This window comes from Cibotium barometz, chromosome 59 (assembly GCF_041138505.1).
Source record: "Cibotium barometz isolate CiBa-2024 chromosome 59, ASM4113850v1, whole genome shotgun sequence".
Lineage (NCBI taxonomy): Eukaryota > Viridiplantae > Streptophyta > Polypodiopsida > Cyatheales > Cibotiaceae > Cibotium > Cibotium barometz.
Window position 1 is genome coordinate 31,658,703 of NC_141104.1, and position 19,390 is coordinate 31,678,092.

Here is a 19,390-nt window from a genome sequence, read left to right on the forward strand (position 1 = left end):
TCTCTCTCTCTCTCTCTCTCTCTCTCTCTCTCTCTTCTTCTCTGTGTGTGTCTCCCACATGAAACCCTAACTATTTCAGCTGAGCTTCTTTAGCTTCTTCAACTGGTATCAGAGCTTGATCACCTCCCTCTTCTCACAGTCCCCTGTTGATTACGCTACTGGTCGCTTCCTACTGGCCGTACCATTTGCACGTGATCACCCTGCTGTTGGTCGCACTGTCTATTGTGCGCCTGCTGGTCTTACTTAGCTGGTCGAAGAGCCCTGTCTATTGTTGCTGGTCGTACTGCCCTGGCTACCCAACGCAGGCAGCCAACAGACCACGCAGCTGAGCCAGGCGTGCCCAACCACAGCGTGGGCTGCTTAGCTGCTGCCCAACCGCGCAGCCAACAGCTGCTGCTTAGCCAGGCGCACCACAGCGCAGCAGCAGCATCATAGCGCAGCCAGCTCCCAGCCTGCACAGCAACAGCTCTCAGCTCGCAGCACCAAGTCCAGCAGCAGCTCCCTTCAACAGCCGTACAGCACACAGCAGCATCCGTATCTGCACAGCAGCAGCAGCAGCAGCATCAGCACACGAGTCAGCAAATACGACGCCCCCCTTCCTGCAACAGAAATCAAGAAATTCAGTCTGCAAATCGCAAGAAATAAAAAATTTCAGAGGTATTTGCTTCAATTTTGGGATTTGCATGTCCATTATCATCAATTGAGCAGGTACAGGTCCTAATGGCTCAGATTTGAGCACAATTGGCAACATTGGGTGACATTGGTCACATTCCGGGTCAATTGGCAGGAAATTGGGTGTTAACAATTGGGGGTTTTGATGTAATTGTGCCATTGGGCATTCATATGTGCTGTATGATGTGAGTAATCTCACATTCGGGGCTAAATTGCAGGAAATTGGAGTGCAAATCAAAGGGCTTTTGTGCCAATTGGGTTGATTTGCATGCAGGCACTGGCATTTGATGCTTTGGGCAATGTGTTGATGCCTGTCAAGCACTCAATGTGCGAGTAAATCAAGGGGCTTTTATGTATTGGATGTATATGTGGCCAGGGGGAAGCATTGTGAAGACTCTGGATGCCTTCATGTGCATTAATGTACCATTCATGATCAGAAATTGATCTTGAATCAAGGGGCTTTTCAAGATTTTGTGCTTGTTGAGCTTCGCAAAGCAGCAGGGAAGACTTTTATGCCTTGAACCCTCAGTAATCCACTTGCAGTCAAGGGGCTTTTGCCCAATTTCTGTCCGGGACTGTTGTATGCAGTGGTGGGGACTGTCAAGGTCTGATTTTCACTCATTTGGACAGCCAGGAGAGCATTTATTGCTACTGTACTTGTTGGTACAGATTTGGTACAACTTTGTACAAGTTTTGGCATGGCTGTACATTGATTTGAGTGAGGAAAAGGCTCATTTTCAGTTGCTGTACTTGCCGGTACAGATTTGGTACATCATTGGTGAGCACTTAGTACTGTTGTACAGTATTTTGGAAGAGGAACAGAGCACATCTAAGGTGCTGTCATAAATCTGCAGCAACCAGGTTTTGGTGATTTTATCACATTCAGTGGGAGGAGAGTTGCATTCGTGCTTCCGCAGTGGGAGATCAACTTTGGGAGAACAACTGTGAGCACTTTGTGTGCTTTGGGCTCACATAATTATGACATTTGGCAAACCCAGTGCTATAATGTGTTGCTCCAGAAGAAGCAGCACAAGTCCATCAAAGAAAGGGGTGTAATGCCCGCTTCTCTTACTGTTGAAGAATGGGAAGATATGGATGAGCTGGCAAGATCCACCATCATGTTGTCTGTGTCAGACTCTTTACTTTTCAGCATACGTGAAGAGAAGACAGCTTGGGGAATGTGGCAAAGATTTCAGGACTTGTATGTCCAGCAAAGTGCCTCAAGCAAAGTGTATTGGTTGAAGAAACTCATAGGTCTTCAAATGAAGGAAGGGGCGTCTATGACAGCCCATCTAAATGAGTTTAATGGTGTTGTCAGCCAGGTCATCAATCAAAAGTTGGCAATGGACGATGAGTTCAAAGCCACCTTTCTCTTATGCACTTTGCGAGAGAGTTGGGACACATTCAGGACAGCCACTAGCAATTCAAATGCTATGCTGTCATATGCAGATGTGGAGGGTGCTCTCCTTCAAGAGGAGATGAACAGGAAGAACAACTCTGTTGGAAAGTCCAATGCAATGAATGCACGTGGGAGATCCCAGCAAAGGGGTAAAAGCCAAGAACGGGGAAGGAGCAAGTCCCGCTCCAAAAGGGACTTGGAATGCCATTATTGTGGCAAGAAGGGACATTTCAAAAAGCAATGCTACAAATGAAAGAATGATCAAAAGGAAAAGGGCAAAGGCAAAGACAAAGACAAAGATGAAGCCAAAGATGCAAAGCCAAAGAGCAAAAGTGGAGTCAAGATTGAAGAAGTCAATGTGTCACCTGCAGGTGACAGTGAGATGAAGTCCTATTCATGTCTTCACTTGATGCCCATTCACTCCATGCAGGAGATGGTCATGGTATGCACTCATGGATCATTGATTCAGGTGCCTCCTTTCATGTCAGAGGTTGCAGAGACTTGTTTGTCAGTATACTGCTGGCAATGAAGGAGTAGTTTATTTGGGTGACAACCATGCATGCCAAATTCTTGGCAGAGGTGATGTGAGGCTTGTGTTTTCAGATGGCTCACAGCTTATGCTCCATGATGTCAGGCATGTGCCTGAGATCAAGAAGAACCTGCTTTCTACTGGACAGCTTGATGATGTTGGTTATGTTACCACATTTGGTAGTGGAAAGTGGAAGATTAGTAAGGGCTCACTGGTTGTTGCCAGAGGCTCTAAGGTGAACACTCTTTACTTCATGCATGCTGGTGTTTGTCACCGTGCTAATGTAAATGCAACCGAGCTGCCGGAAATCTCTATGTGGCATAGCCGGTTGGGACACATGAGTGTCAAAGGAATGGAGCAATTGTCTCGTTTTGGTTACTTGCCTTCTCTAAAGTTCTCAAGTTTTCAGTTTTGTGAGCATTGTATATATGGCAGGCAACTCCAGTGCCCCCACAAGAAAGCTCTTGGACAGAAAGATGCTCAGTTAGAGCTTGTGCATACAGATGTATGTGAGATGCCTCAGCTTTCTTTGGGAGGGGCAAAATATTTTGTGTCTTTTATTGATGATGCCACACGCAAGGTGTGGGTTTATCCTCTTCGTTTGAAGAGTGATACATTCTCAGTGTTTGAGAAGTTTGTTGCTCATGTTGAGAATCAAACTGGCAAAACACTGAAGGCTTTGCGTTCCGACAATGGTGGAGAGTATATGTCCAAACAGTTTCAGGACTTTTGTGATGCTAAAGGCATCAAGAGGGAGCTCTCTGCTCCTTATGATCCTCCACAAAACGGGACAGCAGAGAGGATGAACAGGACCATTCAGGAGAAGGTCCGTTCTATGTTGTCACATGCTGCGTTACCTCATGGTTTTTGGGCTGAAGCTGTTACGACAGCCGTTTATCTTATAAACAGGTCACCTAACACGAGGCTTGGTGGGAAAGTGCCGGAGGAAGTATGGACAGGGAAGCTGCCGTCTTACAAGCACTTGAGAGTGTTTGGTTGCGTTGCGTACGTGCACATACGCAGGGAAATACGCACCAAACTTGATCCTAAGTCTCACAAATGCATATTCCTAGGATATGGTGACAGAGGTGAAATGGGGTATAGACTTTGGGATCCAGTGAATAGAAAGATTATACGCAGCAATGATGTTATTTTTGATGAAACATGCATGTATAAGGAGCCTGCAAGGCAACAGGAGCCTGGCAGAGTCATCTTTGATGATGATGGACATCATGGACAACAACCAAGGGCTGTAAATCAGCCATTACAGCAACAAAACCAGCCCTTAAATGGTGCTGAAAATGGTCCAAATGGACAGCCAGAGATGGCAGAAGATATCCCTATGGATACCCCACAGTTAGAGGAGATATCGGGCATGATCTTTCAACCTTATGGCATGGAACAGGAGCCACCAATAGGTGATATGCAGGCTGGACAGAAACCTGCAAATGATGGTCATTGGGACCCTCCAGACCCCCTAACAGGTTTGTTCCAGGGGTTGACTACTTGATGCTCACTGACTGTGGGGAGCCCTCTTGTTATAAGGAGGCTTTACAGAGGGCAGACAAGGCTCTTTGGGAGCGTGCTATGAAGTCAGAGATGGATTCTTTGCACAAAAATGGAACATGGAAGTTGGTGCATTTGCCTACAGGCAAGAAGGTTTTGCCATGCAAGTGGGTTTACAGGCTCAAAGTTGCACCTGATGCAAAGCCAAGATACAAAGCCGGGTTAGTGGCTAAGGGCTTCAAGCAGGAATATGGTGTGGACTTTGATGAGATCTTCTCTCCAGTGGCCAAAATGACCACACTTAGAGTTGTATTAGCTTTGGTTGCTCATGATGATCTGGATTTGATTCAGATGGATGTGAAGATTGCTTTTCTTCACGGTGATCTCCATGAGGAGATATATATGCAACAGCCAGAGGGTTATGCAGTGAATGGAAAGGAGAAGCTTGTATGCAAGCTGAAAAAGAGTCTTTATGGGCTCAAACAGGCACCAAGGGAATGGTATCATAAATTTGATACATTCATGAAATCCCAGGATTTCAAGAGGAGTGACATAGATCACTGCTTATGGACACCAGCACTGGGGCCGGAACAGGCCGACTCCCCCCCCCCTCAATATATGATATATTTATTGGGAGTATTTAACAAATACAATGGTCCATGGGTTCAAGAACCAGATGATGTCCATGTACAAATGAATACAGTACCAAACAAAAGGCTCGAAGTCGACGTTCGAAGTAGAGCGACCACTTGAGTGGTCCAGTCTCTACGGTCCTGTGCCTTCACTGGACTCCGCGGAGAGTGCCCCACTGGTGTTCCAGGACCATGCACAAACAGGCGCTCCCGTACTAACGCCTGGCTCGCCCGATCTCAGCACCTTTGGACCGTGGTTCTCCAAGAGCTTGGACTTCCCGGCACCGAACGGGTGTTGCCGTGGAGAGAATCCCTTATCAGATTTATCACAAAGTACTTTACTTAAATCTGAAAATTCACTTACTTGTGGATGGCAGATGGAAGTCCAATACCCATGGTGTCTATGTGCAGCTACTTGAGAGGGACACCGAGCCACAGCAGCGTGTCGAGAGGAGTAGTTGCTTTGGGAAAAGTATTACCTCCTGAAGAAAAGAGATGCCGCCTATGTAAAGGAGGCACAACCGCCTACAAAGGAGAAGAGGAGCAGCCGCTGGAGATAGATTCACAGGGGCTTGCTGTGAAGGCAGTGCAACCTGTATGGAGGTGACACACAGCCTGTATGGTTGCTAGGCTACAGTGGAGAAGGGATGGCAGCCTGCAGCCGCCGGCCTGTAGTGCACAGTTTGCGGGAGAGGACACACAGTGGACAGCCGCCTGCTGAAGTTGGAGCACTGCCTGCATGAGATGGACAGCCGCCTTGTTGAGAGGTGTAATGCCTGGCTGCAACCTGCGCAGCCGCCTGCAGGAGAGGAGGTGGTGTAGGCGCCTGCAGTAGACAGGCGCAGCCTGCTGGACAGAGGTGTAGCACACAGTCGACAGCCACTTGCAGGGCAGAAGGAGCAGCCGCCTCTGTGTTGCTGTAGTCGCTTAGTTGCAGCCTGAAGAGGAAGAGGCGTGGAGGAGCAGCCTCACGCAGCCTGTAGCATAGAGGAAACAACCGCCTGAATGGGAGGAGAAGCATGCGCTGATGGAAGGAAACAGCCACCAGCTAAAGCATGCGCAGCCGTCTGTGGACGAGGTGAAGGTGGCGCAGCCTGAAGGGAGGAGGCGCACCAAAATGTCTGCAGTGATGCTGAAACCACCGGGCTGCAGCCTGTAAAGGAAATCACCGCCGCCTGCTGTGTGCAGCCGTCAGGGTGTAGAGGTGAAGGTGGCACAGCCTGAAGACGGAGGCGGACGATCATGTGTGTGGAAGGATGGTCGTGGTGCTTCTTTTTTTAAAGGTTGGAAGGGGAGTAAAACAATTTGATTTGGCTGGCTCCCCAGGTTTGCATGTGGGCGGCCAGTTCCATGGTGGTATGGGTAGGTGGCCATGCACCCACCCCCCCACACACACAAGTCAAGTGTGGCTCCCCACCTTGGCCCCTAAGTGGGTGCCCACTTTTAAGTGTATGTGAACATACAACTTTATAAAACAAAGGGTTAGAAATAAAATTATTAAACCAACATGTGCAATACACTTACCACCTGTTCACACGCAACAAAACTCGTCAGAAGACAGAGCAAACTTCAGGACTCACTGGCAGGCGTCCCCGCTCAGTAAGTAACACGTCAAACAGGCAAACACAAAACTACAAGTCATGCAAAAACAGTTTCAAACATGCAGAACATGAGTGCATGTGCAAATAGTATCATGGACATATCTCCCGTTCATGGAACAAGTACAAAATATCTGTTAGGCACAAAAATGGCACGACGTAAAACATAAATCCTGGTCTTCCTATGGAGTGACAGTCCCATAGGTAAGACACAGTTCCAGGTACGAGCCTCCCTATGGAGTGACAGTCCCATAGGCAAGACACGGCAATAATACTGGCTCTTCCATGGTGTGACAATCCCATGGATAGAACCAGGGTTAGTTCCGTACGTCGTACGACTGAAATCGTACGTACCTGCCGTACGGTACGGTACCGTACGGATTCGTACGATACCGTACGATATTTTTTTTGGGGGGGGTGGTGGTGGTGGTGTTGTTGTTGTTGTTGTGTGGAGCAATTTCACTCTTCTAGAGAGCCATTCATCGCCCTTTGCAGCCTATAGGAAGCTGTTTGTCAGGAGCGTGTGCACTTGCCATTGCCATTGCCATATTAGGCAAGCGATCATATTGCCTGATGAGGAGGAGGAGGCAATCTTCATGGAGCTCTATAGTGAGCTTCCATTGCTCCCTCATGATGATACCCCACTGCCTAGAGAGCCCTTGTTTGATGATGATGGCAACCTACTTAGCGAGAATGATCCCCAGAGTATCTCGTCCACCTTCGAAGAGTCCTCTTCAGAGAACTCTCTTGATGGACACTCTAGTAGTGATCATGTTGATGATCATGCAGATGTTGGTGATGATGTAGACTTTTGATATGTTATAGCTCTCTAGGCATTGGGCATCTATCTCCTTCTAGCCCATCGATGATGTATTGTAGACTTTGTAGTATGTAGTATACTGTATCATGTATGTACGCATGTTGGCGGTCGCCCATGCCATGAGTTTTTGGCCTATCCTTTTGTAGCAATTTTGTACTCTAATGGCATGATGACATTGTGTTCATGGTTCTACTATTTTGTAACTTCTTGTCTACAATTTTTAAGTTTAGGAAGTATTTTAAAAAAAAAAACGTACTAATATCGTACTGTACCTCAAAAAATTTTAAGGTACCAATTAGTACCGTATTTTATCGTACCGTACCGTATCGTACCTTTCGTACTAACTAACCATGGATAGAACACAGTCCAGGTCATACACGGGTGGCATCAGTCTGGCTCCCATCCATACGACACCTTCCTGCTAACACATGGGTGGCACCAGTCTGGCTCCCGTCCATGTCAAGCAAAAATACTGGCCTCTTCACATGAGACACCGGCCTGGCCTCAAGTGAACGAGACACAAAAACTGGAGATGGACCAAATGGTCGGCCAATTGGTGACATCACATTCTGCATGAAGAACCATGTCTCGAGCTAGAGAGAGGAGCTAGGTCCACAACAAGAAAAAAGCAGAGAAAAACAAGAAAAAGCTAAGACAAAGCTAGACCTATCAGTTGAGGACAATTGTTTAAGAAGTTTGGGGGATGTCACCGAAGCATCAAAATACAAGTTGGTGACATGCAAAAATGCAAATAGCAAAAAAAAGGTAAAAAAAATTTGATGTGGCAAGATAGCAACGCTGGGCAACCTTGCAGACTTGGAATGATGAGACTAGCTTTTGGAAAGCAAATGATTAAATACTTAAAAGAGAGGAGCTTTTATTATTAAAAAGGCTATGAGTGAGTTTAAAGCGCTTTTTCCAAGTGCTTTTGGACAAGAACTATAAATTCAGCTACTCTCTCATTATTGAGACATGTAAAAAGACAAGAGAGCTCTCCAGCTCTAAGAACTTGTACTCAAGACTCCTCCAAGGGGTTTTATCTAATATAACTCAAAGGGGGGGGGTCAGCCCAAGGCTATTCTGACCCCTAGTGTGGTGTCTTCTCTCTCTAGTCTCTCTTTTATTTATTTTCAGATTTTCTCAAGGTTTTATGTGAATATGTTGTTTTCTTTAAGATAAGCTAAGTACCCATGCCATAGCCCTTACGAAGGCCTGTTACAATGAGCTTGAGGAGGTTATACAATATGAGCGTATTGTATTTCATAAGGAATGGAAGGACCCTAGGGACAACATTATCCACTGATACCTTGTGAAATTTTGGAGACTTTTCAGTTGCAAACAACTGATTAGAAGTCGAGGAGATGTCACAATTCCCTAATTTCTCGGAGTTATTTGGATTTGATTATCCTGATTATTGTGTAACATGCTTGGCATGCAGATCATGATCATGATAGGATGTATGGGGCCTACAACTAGGCTCATATCTTAGATCTCGAGCTTCGCGATTGTCTCTTAGGTCAGGTTTTGGTTGTATGGGACTCCAAGGCTGGTTGTTGTGAGTATAGCCTTGGTTCCTATGATTCGATGTACCGGATCTAAGGTTGCGTGGTGAGCTCGGGGAGGTGAATCCGATGAATCCGAATTTGGAGTAACTACGCTTATGTCTTGTGTTTAGGGGATCTTTGGAAGGTCTCCAAGCACCTTTAGTAGATGAAACTGGGCAATTACACTCTGATGGTTTGACGTGTAAGTTCTCATACGTATCAAAGTAAGGTCTCCAAGCACCTTTAGTAGATGAAACTGGACAATTACACTCTGATGGTTTGACGTGTAAGTTCTAAGTTCTCATACGTATCAAAGTAAATTCTATACAACGGGGTGGATATCTTGGCCAATAGTGTGCGCATGGTAATTGCTCTTTTATTATTCATCTCCTCGAGTAAGTGTGATTAATTCGTTGCTTCTGTTAGACTCTTTGAGGTCTGCAACACAATGTCATTGAGATCCTATGTGGACCACAATAGCAAAAGAATGAATTTTGTTGAAACGAAAAATGTTTCTAGAACAATCTTTTGAAATGTGGATGAAGCTTCTAAACGAAACACATTTTGCTCGATTTTGGGAAAAGTTCAATATTTTTGAATCCTTTGGTGTACTAATCAAGCTCTACTGTACTTGCCTCCCTCAAATAGCCTCCAATTTCTTGTTATTTGCATCCGAATTTGGGTGCTTGGATTCTTGATGTGGAGTTATTTGAGCACACCACGTGAATGACCTACAAGAATCTCTCACCATGCTAGGTACGAGATCCAATATCCAAAATCAAGTCCAAGTCCAAATCCAAATAACTCCCAAGCTCATGTACAAGGTACATAGGAGATTTGTGTATGATGTTCAGCGCCCAAGAAAGCCATGTAGGTGGCAGTGTTTGTGGCATTGTCAAATGTTGAGAATTCCTGTCGGTGATGGCAGCACTTTGGCCGTGGGAATTTTTTCAAGAATAGATGTTGATTGCGAGGTCTTGGCATCAAACTTCGTAGGTGAGGATGGGTTTGAAGGAGTAGATGCTTTATTAGAGTCAGTTGTTGGCGCAGATGGTAGGTCATAATGTAGAGGGGCTTTTGTGGAAGAGGCTTGTATCCTTTTGTGTTTAGATCATAGATATCCATTAAAGTTGGATCCTCTTCCTTGCACTACTTTTTATCGTTGACCATCATGATGACTCCATCGCTAGCAAAGCATAGTGGTGCTTGGGTAGCAATCAGTCCATTTATGTTCCAAGATTAAATCTGCTTCCAACACATACTCAACCACATAAAACTTGCAAGTGAGGGGGTTAGTTTCAATATACAGTGTATGTTCAAAGTACCACAAACATGGCATGTTCAAGTCTTGTGTAAAGTTAATCCTTTTAGGATGTGCCGTGAGTGTTGGTTGACCTAATAAATCCCATAGCTCGTGGGTCATGAGATTGTGTTCTCGTGTTAGATAAAGTTGTTCTTGAGCTGTGGTGATTTTATTTGAAATTTCCAATCCCACCAAAATCCTAGGGATATTTTTAGTAAGATATGTTAGAAGTTCCAGCTCTTTCAAGGTTTCTTCCTTCCATAAATAGCAATGTGTCCAAGCATTGGTGGTGGTGGCAATACCCAGGTGGGTGGCGGCAACCAACAGTTCAGGGAAAGCAGCTTTAGATGGCATGTAGGCAGCGTTGGCTACAAACAGTAGCTCTGGTGACAAAAATGCTAGCAAGTAGGGAGGAGGGGTAGCCAAACAGAGATCAAAAGGCTGCGCAGCATTGTCAGCTGGTGCAGGAAGCGCTGGCTCAAGCGGTGATGAGACAAGCTGGGCAGTGGCGCGACTGTTGCTGGTGGTTGAAGCTGGCGCAATTGCCAGCTATAGCTGGTGCAAGCGCTAGCTGAAGTTGGTTCAAGCGCTCGCCGAGGTTGGCGCTAGCGGTAGTTTTGGAGGTAGCAGCCAGGCAGCTGACGGAGCAAAGAATACAGGCGACAAAAGTGGTTGGCGCAAGTGGCGTAGATGGACAACAGAGGTTGGTGGTGCAGTAACGTTGAGGAGTGGTGTTCAAACCAGATGGCGACCAAGTGGTAGGTGACTGGCGGCGGCACACTAGCGTAGATAGGTGGAGAGATGGCGGTAGTAGAAACTGTACGCTTCAAAAGCTTGATGATGGTGATGAAAACGATGAAGATGGTCTTCACACACTCCAGGATCTCATTCATGATGCTACAAGAGAGGTTCAAGCCTTTTTATACTTGAAGAGGGCCTTGCTTTTTTGCCAAAAGCTTAACCATGCTTTTGCTTTTGCCTTTTTCCCTTTGCTTTTCCCTTTTTCACTTTATACAATAAAATAAGTTCTTTTATGCTTTACTTTTCTAGTTTTAGGGCCTCGCTTTTTGGCCTTAGAGTTGCTTTTTGAAAAAACAGCTTTTAGCGTTTTGATCGGGCTTAGTCTCCTCTTGCTAGTTGGAAATGCCTAAGTTTATAAGAATTTTTTTTAAACACCGTATTTTATCGCATGGTAAGAAGTTTTTTAATATCATATTGTGTTTTCCCGTATGGTATCGTATTGTACGGTGTTGTACCTAACAACTATGGTTCCATCATATGAAATAGAGCTAAGAGGGCCAAATAGTTACACGGGGATTGTTCGTACCATTGCTGCATTGCATAGCATCTTTATGTACTTGCTTGCAATTGAATTTGCATGCTGTTTTCATGCTTGCTTGACCAATGTGTAGTTTCGGATAAGGGGACGCCCGCTCGTGAACCTTGCACATGAAATTGTCTGTTGACATGGTTATGTGGCATGTGACAAGTGGTAAGTATTGGTCAACACCTAGCCTTAGAAACTAGTACTAATTTATAAGTGAGTGTGTACATACTTCATTAAGTTTTGGGCGACCAACCTCACTTATAAATTATGACTAACCCTCTGTTCGCACGCACTGATGTCACAGGGCAGACAAAACTCAATGGCCACCAACCAGACCTTATCCCCTTTGTACAAAGGGAGCAATCAGCCACCATGTGTCCATCCCAGCTTGCACCACAAGTTACTTGTCGTCTCTACCTGACACCTAGGGTGGACATCTCATTATCTCTCTCTTCCCTCTTTGATGTGATTCTGCTCGCTGAAAAGAGTGGCTTGCTAGAAATTCCGAATCTGACCTCTGGAAAGTCTGCTGCCGCGGGAAAATTTGCTTACGAGGGTTGTGGTCTTCAAAGAGGCTAGTTTCGTCTCTCCCCACACACACAACTGCCCCGGCGGCCCTGTTATCTCCCTCCCATTCTACATTGTATACTCTACTTCTTTGGAGGGGAGGCTCTTTTCCTTTACTAATTGAAGGATCTTTTTTAAACAGATTCTTCTCAAGTCTCTGTCGGTTTCGTGTGTAGGATTTAGATTTCTCAGGAAGGTCTCTGATATTATCCAACAAATATTTTGCAGGAACCTTGACATACAAGAAGATGATTCAGAAACGTTTTCATGTAATGTATGGGTGCAATTTGAGCACTATTCTAATTTCTACAATGCTATGAGAGCCCTTTGTGGCCGCTCAATGATAAGGGTTAGTAACGGCTGACAATTCATCTTTTGTAATCTGTTTTACTTTAGGAGCATTCTTTCTATTTTTCTCCCATTTCTTTTTGATACTAAAGTGCGAAGGTCTCTGCTTGCTCATGTATGCTATGTACTGCTTATGTTTGATGTAGGAAGGTTCCAGTTTTAAGGCCAACTATGAAGTGAGCTGGGATAATGATGGATATTTTACTGAAGGAAACATTAGAAAGAGAAGGTTTGAGAAAGAGCGAGTGGATGAATTGCGGCGCCGGCAGCTCCTCATGGAGGCACGGCAGGCAGAGATTGCTCGTAGGCAGGCTGAACTTGCCAGGTTGGAACAGGAAAGAATGGAAACTGAACGGATGGAACGATTAAGGTGTAATATCACAGTGCCTGTTATGAGACAGGATACTTTTAAGTGATTTTTTCTTATTGAAAGGGGATGGTAATGTGAGTTCATGCTTTGTGCATGTCTTCTTTTGACAAGACAGAGTCATGTGCTGATAGGGAGGAAGAAAAACTGAGGAAAGACAGAGAGGCTGCATTAGCTGAGCAAGAGATACTAAGGCAGAAGGAGTTGGAGCGTCTGAGAGAGGTAAGGATTCCACACATGTTTATATCATTTCTGTTTGGTATATGATAACCTTGAAATAAGGCTCTTATTATGCAATGATTGTCTCAGGAAGAAAAGATAAAGAGGGAAAAGATGCAGAGGGAAGAAGAGCAAAAGGCGATTGAGATGAAAAAACGGGAAAGTGAGTTGCGAAAGGAAGAAGAGAAAAAGAAAGAGAGTCAAAGAGCGCGTGAGACGGAAAGCAAAGAGACCTGGACAAACAAACTCCGGAGAATTGAAATGATGGGAACTAAAGACCATAGTCATGTTGTATGTCCCACCACCACAACCAAAAGAATTTTCAATTTTGGATGTGTGTACCGCTTCCCATTGATTCAGAACACCACCAGATGTGTGATGGAATGTGTTATGCTGCATGCATGTAGGAAGCGAGACATAAATTGGAACATAGAAGACGGGGGGATGAGGAAAGTCTGCCATGGAAGTCACTACCGAGGAAAGGCATTGGAGAGCTTGAGAATCAACCCAGAAGAAGGTAGGACTGAACGCTTTCTCGCCATTATTAACAATATTTTATGCACACCTGTCTTTGTGTTTACTTTACCCTTTTGTTTTTCACAGTCCAAAGCAAAGAGAACATTCAAATAAACCTCAGCAAAGCCAAACGTAATCAAAATTTTGGTGACACTATTGTTGCTTTTGTTTAAGATGTTTTACTTTTGCTAATTCAATAATGATATTTTTTGAATCACCTTTCCCTGTCATTATAGCTTGACGAGGAGGCAAGATGACAACGTTGAGGGCTTCAATGATGATGAGTTTGAAAGATGGGTGCTATTTCATGACCCATCAACCTTTTCTGAAAATGGGGGTACCATTAAAGAAGATAAGGAGCCTACATACTACAAGAAGCGAGTGAGAAGTGTAATTGTTGATATGAGATATACATAAAATGTCCTTGATCTGAACCAGACATTTTACCTCTTGCTATTTTTCATGGGTGATACACCCATGCCATGAAGGCCGCTATGAGGATAAAGGCTTAAAGCAACGTGTATGTACCCTTTTCATACCCATCCTTAACCTCAAGGCATAGAGCTTACGAAAGAGGTTGGGATGGACCATCAAATAACTAAAGCTGCATCTTTGTAAGGTAATTTTCAAGAGCGAAATGTACATTATTAATCCACACTATGAGAATACCGTAAGTAGCACACATTTTTCCAGGGAGAGTGACTATATGGTGACACCTTAATAGCTTTTCTTTATTAGCTTATGTAAAGTTTATTTTTTGATCGCAGCCTTTACAAAATAGAGAGAGAGAGATAGAGAGAGAGAGAGAGAGAGAGCTTATATCATGGTCTTTTGAGGTCAAAATTCACAGCCTGTGAGATTAGCATGCGATGTGTGCATGCATATGTGGCACGCGTGTGAGTATAATTTTAATGTGCAAGGAAGGACAGGTTACATTATGGCACCAGTAAAAAACGGAGGATCTTATGATCAGCTAATGATAACAGAAAAGGGAAGATAGCCTACTCCATCACATGGTCAAAGTTTGTATTTGTTTTCGATGTTTAGAGCGCTTGTTGGGGGTTGGACCCCTCTTAACATTGTCCACTTGTTTGTTAATCGTGCTGCTCAGACCACATCCAACTGCTATTGCTTCCACTGTGTGACCTTGTCTGCTCTCCACAATTAGTGTGATGCAATGTTTTACTGTTGGAGAATTGTGGCTCGGTTCTGCTTAAGAGGTGCTCGGTTCTGCTTAAGAGGTGAAGGTTATCGATCAGTTCTCAGCTCTTTTTTGGTTTCAAGGTTATGACTGCATGATCATTAGCTCACTGTAGAATTGTGATTCTTGATTCGGTGTCCCACAAAATTGTGTGGCTTGAGGCAAATCTTGCATTGCTGATTCGAATTCTGTCTCCATTTCAGTAGTGCTCCTTACTGTCTCCATGTTGAGGACTATGTTAGGCGGTCACTGTCCTGTAACCCTTACCTGAAGAGCGGGTTGTTTCTGTTGTTTCAGTGCTGTGGTCACAGCTTCTTTATGGCCTCTGATGTTGTATTCACATAAGGGTTCTACCTCTTGCTTGAAAACCTGGCTTTGGGTTCATCCCCTTGATGTGTTCACTTGTTCTTCAAGCCTCTTGAACTTTGCATTGAATTTGACTTTTTGCTTGTGGAGCTCAGGGATTTGCTGCTGAAGATATTGCACTCAATTCATCTGCCTTGTTGATATTGCCTCCTTGGTGAAAGCGAGTGTGGCGAGAGAGAGAGAGAGAGACAGAGAGAGAGCATCCTTATTTGTAACTAAACATGTACAATGGAAGTCTATGTGGGAAAGCCTTGGTTCTGGAGATAGAAGGTTGAGACTGAACACGTAGATGGTGTAAACTCCCAATGCAGCAGCTGAAAGTCTATGTAAACTCCCAATGCAGCAGCTGAAAGTCTAATAGTAAATGCAGGTTGCTTCAGAATTTGCCACAGATCCATTGCCCATCCATTTCTGTTATTGAATCACCTGATTTGGTACAAGGTGAGGCAGGTAGATTAATCTTCGGAGTCCAAGTAGCTTGTGCTAGAGCTTGTTGCTTTTTGACATTATCCCTACCAAACCCTAACTTGAGCTCCTCTCATAGGTTTCTTCCTAAAGTTATAATGCGGCTCAGGGTATTTGCATTCCATGTGCTTGTTAATGTAATTCAACTTTGGTGCGAATGTACGTTGTTGTCACTGTTGATTTATTTTGATTTCAGCTTTGACTTGGTTTCTGAGAAGTGCTAGCTCTCTCTTTGGCAAAATTGAGTGTGCTTCTTGTGTTGATTTGTTTCTGGCTACTCTTTTTCTCCTTTTATGCCTGTCGCTCTTCAAGCCGGCAAAGTTTGAAGAACCCATAGTAAGGGGTGGGAGGCTTCTCCCAGGTAGGCGAGGTCTCATGCAAAAGACGTCATGTGTCTAGAGCATTGGTTGCATGCTGGTTTCTCCTGGTGGGTGTGAAGCAATCGCTAATTTTCTCGTGTTATGGTGGCTGCCTTTTGCTCTCTGCTTCAATGGGGTGCCTTTTGCGTTACTGGATAGATTGGTTATGCAAGCAGAATAGATTGGTTACTGGATAGATTGGTTATGCAAGCAGAATAAGTGTAGCGATGGTGATGAGCAGCTAGAAGAGACTGGACACGGGAAGGGATGGCAGAGAGATCAAGCTCCACTTAGATTGGTTTTGCGATCTGAAGAAGAGTGGGGATGAGTTAGCCAACGAAGACTAGACCTGTCACTCACAATACCACAAAGGTTTCTATGTTCCTGATAACCCATCGAATCTCTACCTTTGACCCGTTGAATCTCTACCCTTCAGTGAAGCCAAAGGAGACTAAACATGGGATGGGCAGGTAAAGAAAACCAATCAAGCTCCTCTAAGAGGTCCTAGTGTCCCAACTTTTACTGTGGGCATTGTAACTTTACAATGCAAACTGCTTTACAACATACATCCATGCTATGGACATGAAACGGAGAGTAGGATGGCTATGTGTAACAAGCTATTGAGTAGTGTTCAACTAAGTAGGTGCCAAACATGCCCAAACTAGCTAGCAATATGTTTCAAACTAGTATCCATAATGCGATCACCATTGCGCTTTCTCTGTGATATCTTCACAATGAATTTAGTGTGTTCATTCTTCAAGGGAGGCGAGGGTGAGGGAGAGAGCCTAGGGAAGGCTGAAGGAAACAGGACACTTACCCTTGGGCTTCAAAAATATCAATTTAAGTGTACTTTATACTTATTATCTATCTTATGTGAGTGTGCACAGCAGCCAATATAAACGCATGCAGATCCAAAAACTACCAAGACCTCATATCACGTGATTCCTCAAATCATTCATGTTAGCTACTCTTGAACTTTGAAGTTTGTTTAGCACATCATTATGTTCACAAGTCCTTCCTTAGGTGGTCAATTTGATCGACGGTTATGCAAGGTGCTAGACGCCAAACCCAAGTTCCAACCCTAAATTTTCATTTGAATCACATTAATATAGTGGGAGCAGTGTTTGGGAAACTCATTTTTTAAGGAACCATACACACTTCCTACTCACCATTGATGTAGCCACACACACTTCCTTTTCACCATTGATGTAGCCGGAAAATTGAAGAAAATAGCTTCACTTTTAGAAAATTGTATACCGTCATTGCATTTTCTACAACTGGCTCAATTCTCAACCGGCTATTTGGAATTTTCATCTGAAAAATTTTCAAGGTGAGGCACCTATTTGGTGGGAGTGGTGACTTGAAGATCTACCACCTACTCTCAAGCAATCAATCAACCATTTTTCTTCCATTTTTTTTTTTGCAACCCATTTTCAAATTGGGGCCAATAAACACCATTAAAAACCTGGGAATTAAGTGAATTCTACACAGGCACCATAGTGGAAATTGAAATTGGAAAGGAGAGGTTTCAATGTTACAAAACACGCTACCAATCAAAAATTTAAAAAGTTTTTGAATAAACGGCGCACTTTATTTACTCGGAGGTTACAAAACGTAAACATAAATAACGTTAAGAATGAATGACTCCTTCAAAAATCTTGCTCCAGGCAGCTCCATCACAAAATGCGAGATCTGTAGAAGTATTGGTAAGCACATGCTGATCTCATGCTCTGCCATTGTTAGGGTTTCCTAAAAGAATAGGAAAGAAGAAACCCTAACTCCACAGGAGAGACCAGAAGCCCTAGTTCCAGGGCAGGAAGCCCTCAATTTCACAAATGAGAGAGCTTGAGAATGCAGACGAGGAGAGCGGTGAAGAGGAGAGCGTGGAAAGTAGGGAGGGATGGTGCATGGTTGGGCTTAGCGGAAGGGCCTGTTGCAGCAGAGGACTGTGCTGAAGAGGGGGAAGATGAAGATGGGGAAATGAGGGGGGCTCCTGTGGAAGGGGAAGGGGCAGGCGCAGGTGAAGGCAGGCCAAAGATGTCCTCAGGCAAGAGGACCTCATTGATGGCAAAAATGCTGCAGGGGGCTGCATTGTAAAGAGTGCTTACAATGTCAGCATTGGACCACCCTGTCTTGATGGTCACTGTCCCATCTTGATCTGTCACATTCAAGGTATACTTCCCGCCCCCTCCATTGTATGTTGCATATGTGCTTGTTATGTTCTCTTCTGTCTGCTGCAGAGATGCAAGAGGGTACCACTTGGTAAGAGCATGATACTCACACAAGCTCACCTTCTGTTGTTGGGTTATGTTCTTCAATAGTGTAGCAGCTGGTTCACTCACAAAGGCCTTGTCGATCGGAGCAAACACCGTGATGCCCACATCAGTCTGATTGGCTTGGTTTTGGAACCCCTCCCCCACTTTGGTGTCACTCAAGAGCTGGAGGAAGCTCGAGAATTGGCCTGCACTCTCTATGACTTGGGTTATGTTGCAGAAGGCGGGGGCAGGTGCAGGCGCTGGGCTTGGAGAGGCTATGGGGGATGCAAGGGGAGCTTGTGCATTGGAAGAAGGTGTAAGAGAAAGCATCAACACCATCATTAGGAAGGGCAAATGCGCCATGGGCAAGAGTTGCACTCTAGATCTAGCAATGGCAACAATCTCCATAGCCTAGTTTGGGTGGAGGGATCAAGGGGGCGGGGGGGAGAGAGAGACCCAACAAGAGATGGTAATGAAGAGAGAGAGAGAGCCCAACAGGCTACCACCTTCTCAAAGGGCGAGAGAACCAACAAGAGAAAGGAGAAGTGCCTCCCACTTCTGGGAGTGAGTGCTTTCCACTTGCACAAACTCCAAGGCTAAAGCTTTGCCAAAGGACAAGCACATGGAATTGCTAATACACTAACACTCCTAACCCCATACACCACCCACATACACACGCACTCTCTCTCTCTCTCTCTCTCTCTCTCTCTCTCACAGTGTCACACTCTCCATTGTGTAGAGCTTAAGTACAAAAAAAAGGAAGGGCAACAAGCGGTGGAGGCTCCAACTCACTTTGTTGAAGGGGTCCCCACACAAACAAACTGTTTGCCCACTCAACTTCACATTCTTCCTTCTCACCAAACAATTAATTTATATTATTACATAAATATGTTTGGAAATCCCTAGCTTGATCAAGTGGGCACCATTCCTTTGAAAAAACTGCCTCTACTTTTGTTAATATAAATATATATAATTATTGTTCCCAAAAAAAGAGAGGAAAAAACTTCCTCTTTCCCTTGTTCTAACCGATTTTTCAAATAGCTCCCAAGTGACTGTAGAGATTAATTTTAACATCAACCTTCAAAATTGCCATAGTTATACAAGTTCACATCCATCCACAATTTGTGTGTGATAGTATGAAAATTGGGTCATATGAATCACAAGGTTTTGAGATGATATGAGTTTGTTCAATTAGATCAAATGGATGGTTTTTCAAAATACTAGGAGATAGTACGTGGCACTATTTTTAAGGTATGCGAGCAACCACACTAGCTTTCCTACCCGTTTTTTCCATTAAAAGCAAGGTGATGTGACAATATTATTGGTGGAAATATAGCAAACACTAAAGTTCTTCATTGTTCCTCTTCTCCCCCTCTTATGCTCCTATGTTGGCACTA

General features: G+C 44.4%; 2 protein-coding genes across 2 annotated transcripts in view; one reads left to right on the forward strand and one right to left on the reverse strand.

Annotated features, from left to right (window-relative positions):
- Positions 1–14,039, forward strand: part of LOC147605714 (uncharacterized) — a 50,244-nt gene extending 36,205 nt beyond the window's left edge. The window contains exons 4-10 of the mRNA XM_086793086.1: positions 12,126–12,246; positions 12,392–12,615; positions 12,747–12,834; positions 12,922–13,122; positions 13,239–13,348; positions 13,435–13,479; positions 13,584–14,039. Coding sequence (XP_086649212.1) covers positions 12,126–12,246; positions 12,392–12,615; positions 12,747–12,834; positions 12,922–13,122; positions 13,239–13,348; positions 13,435–13,479; positions 13,584–13,764 — 970 coding nt within the window. The 3' untranslated portion in view covers positions 13,765–14,039. The remainder of the gene's footprint in view (positions 1–12,125; positions 12,247–12,391; positions 12,616–12,746; positions 12,835–12,921; positions 13,123–13,238; positions 13,349–13,434; positions 13,480–13,583) is intronic.
- A 3,268-nt stretch (positions 14,040–17,307) lies between these two features.
- LOC147605715 (fasciclin-like arabinogalactan protein 7) lies at positions 17,308–18,696 on the reverse strand. The gene has a single exon (XM_086793243.1). It carries the CDS (start codon positions 18,399–18,401, stop codon positions 17,568–17,570), a length of 834 nt encoding a protein of 277 aa, XP_086649369.1. The 5' UTR covers positions 18,402–18,696; the 3' UTR covers positions 17,308–17,567.
- Between the last annotated feature and the right edge of the window lie 694 nt (positions 18,697–19,390).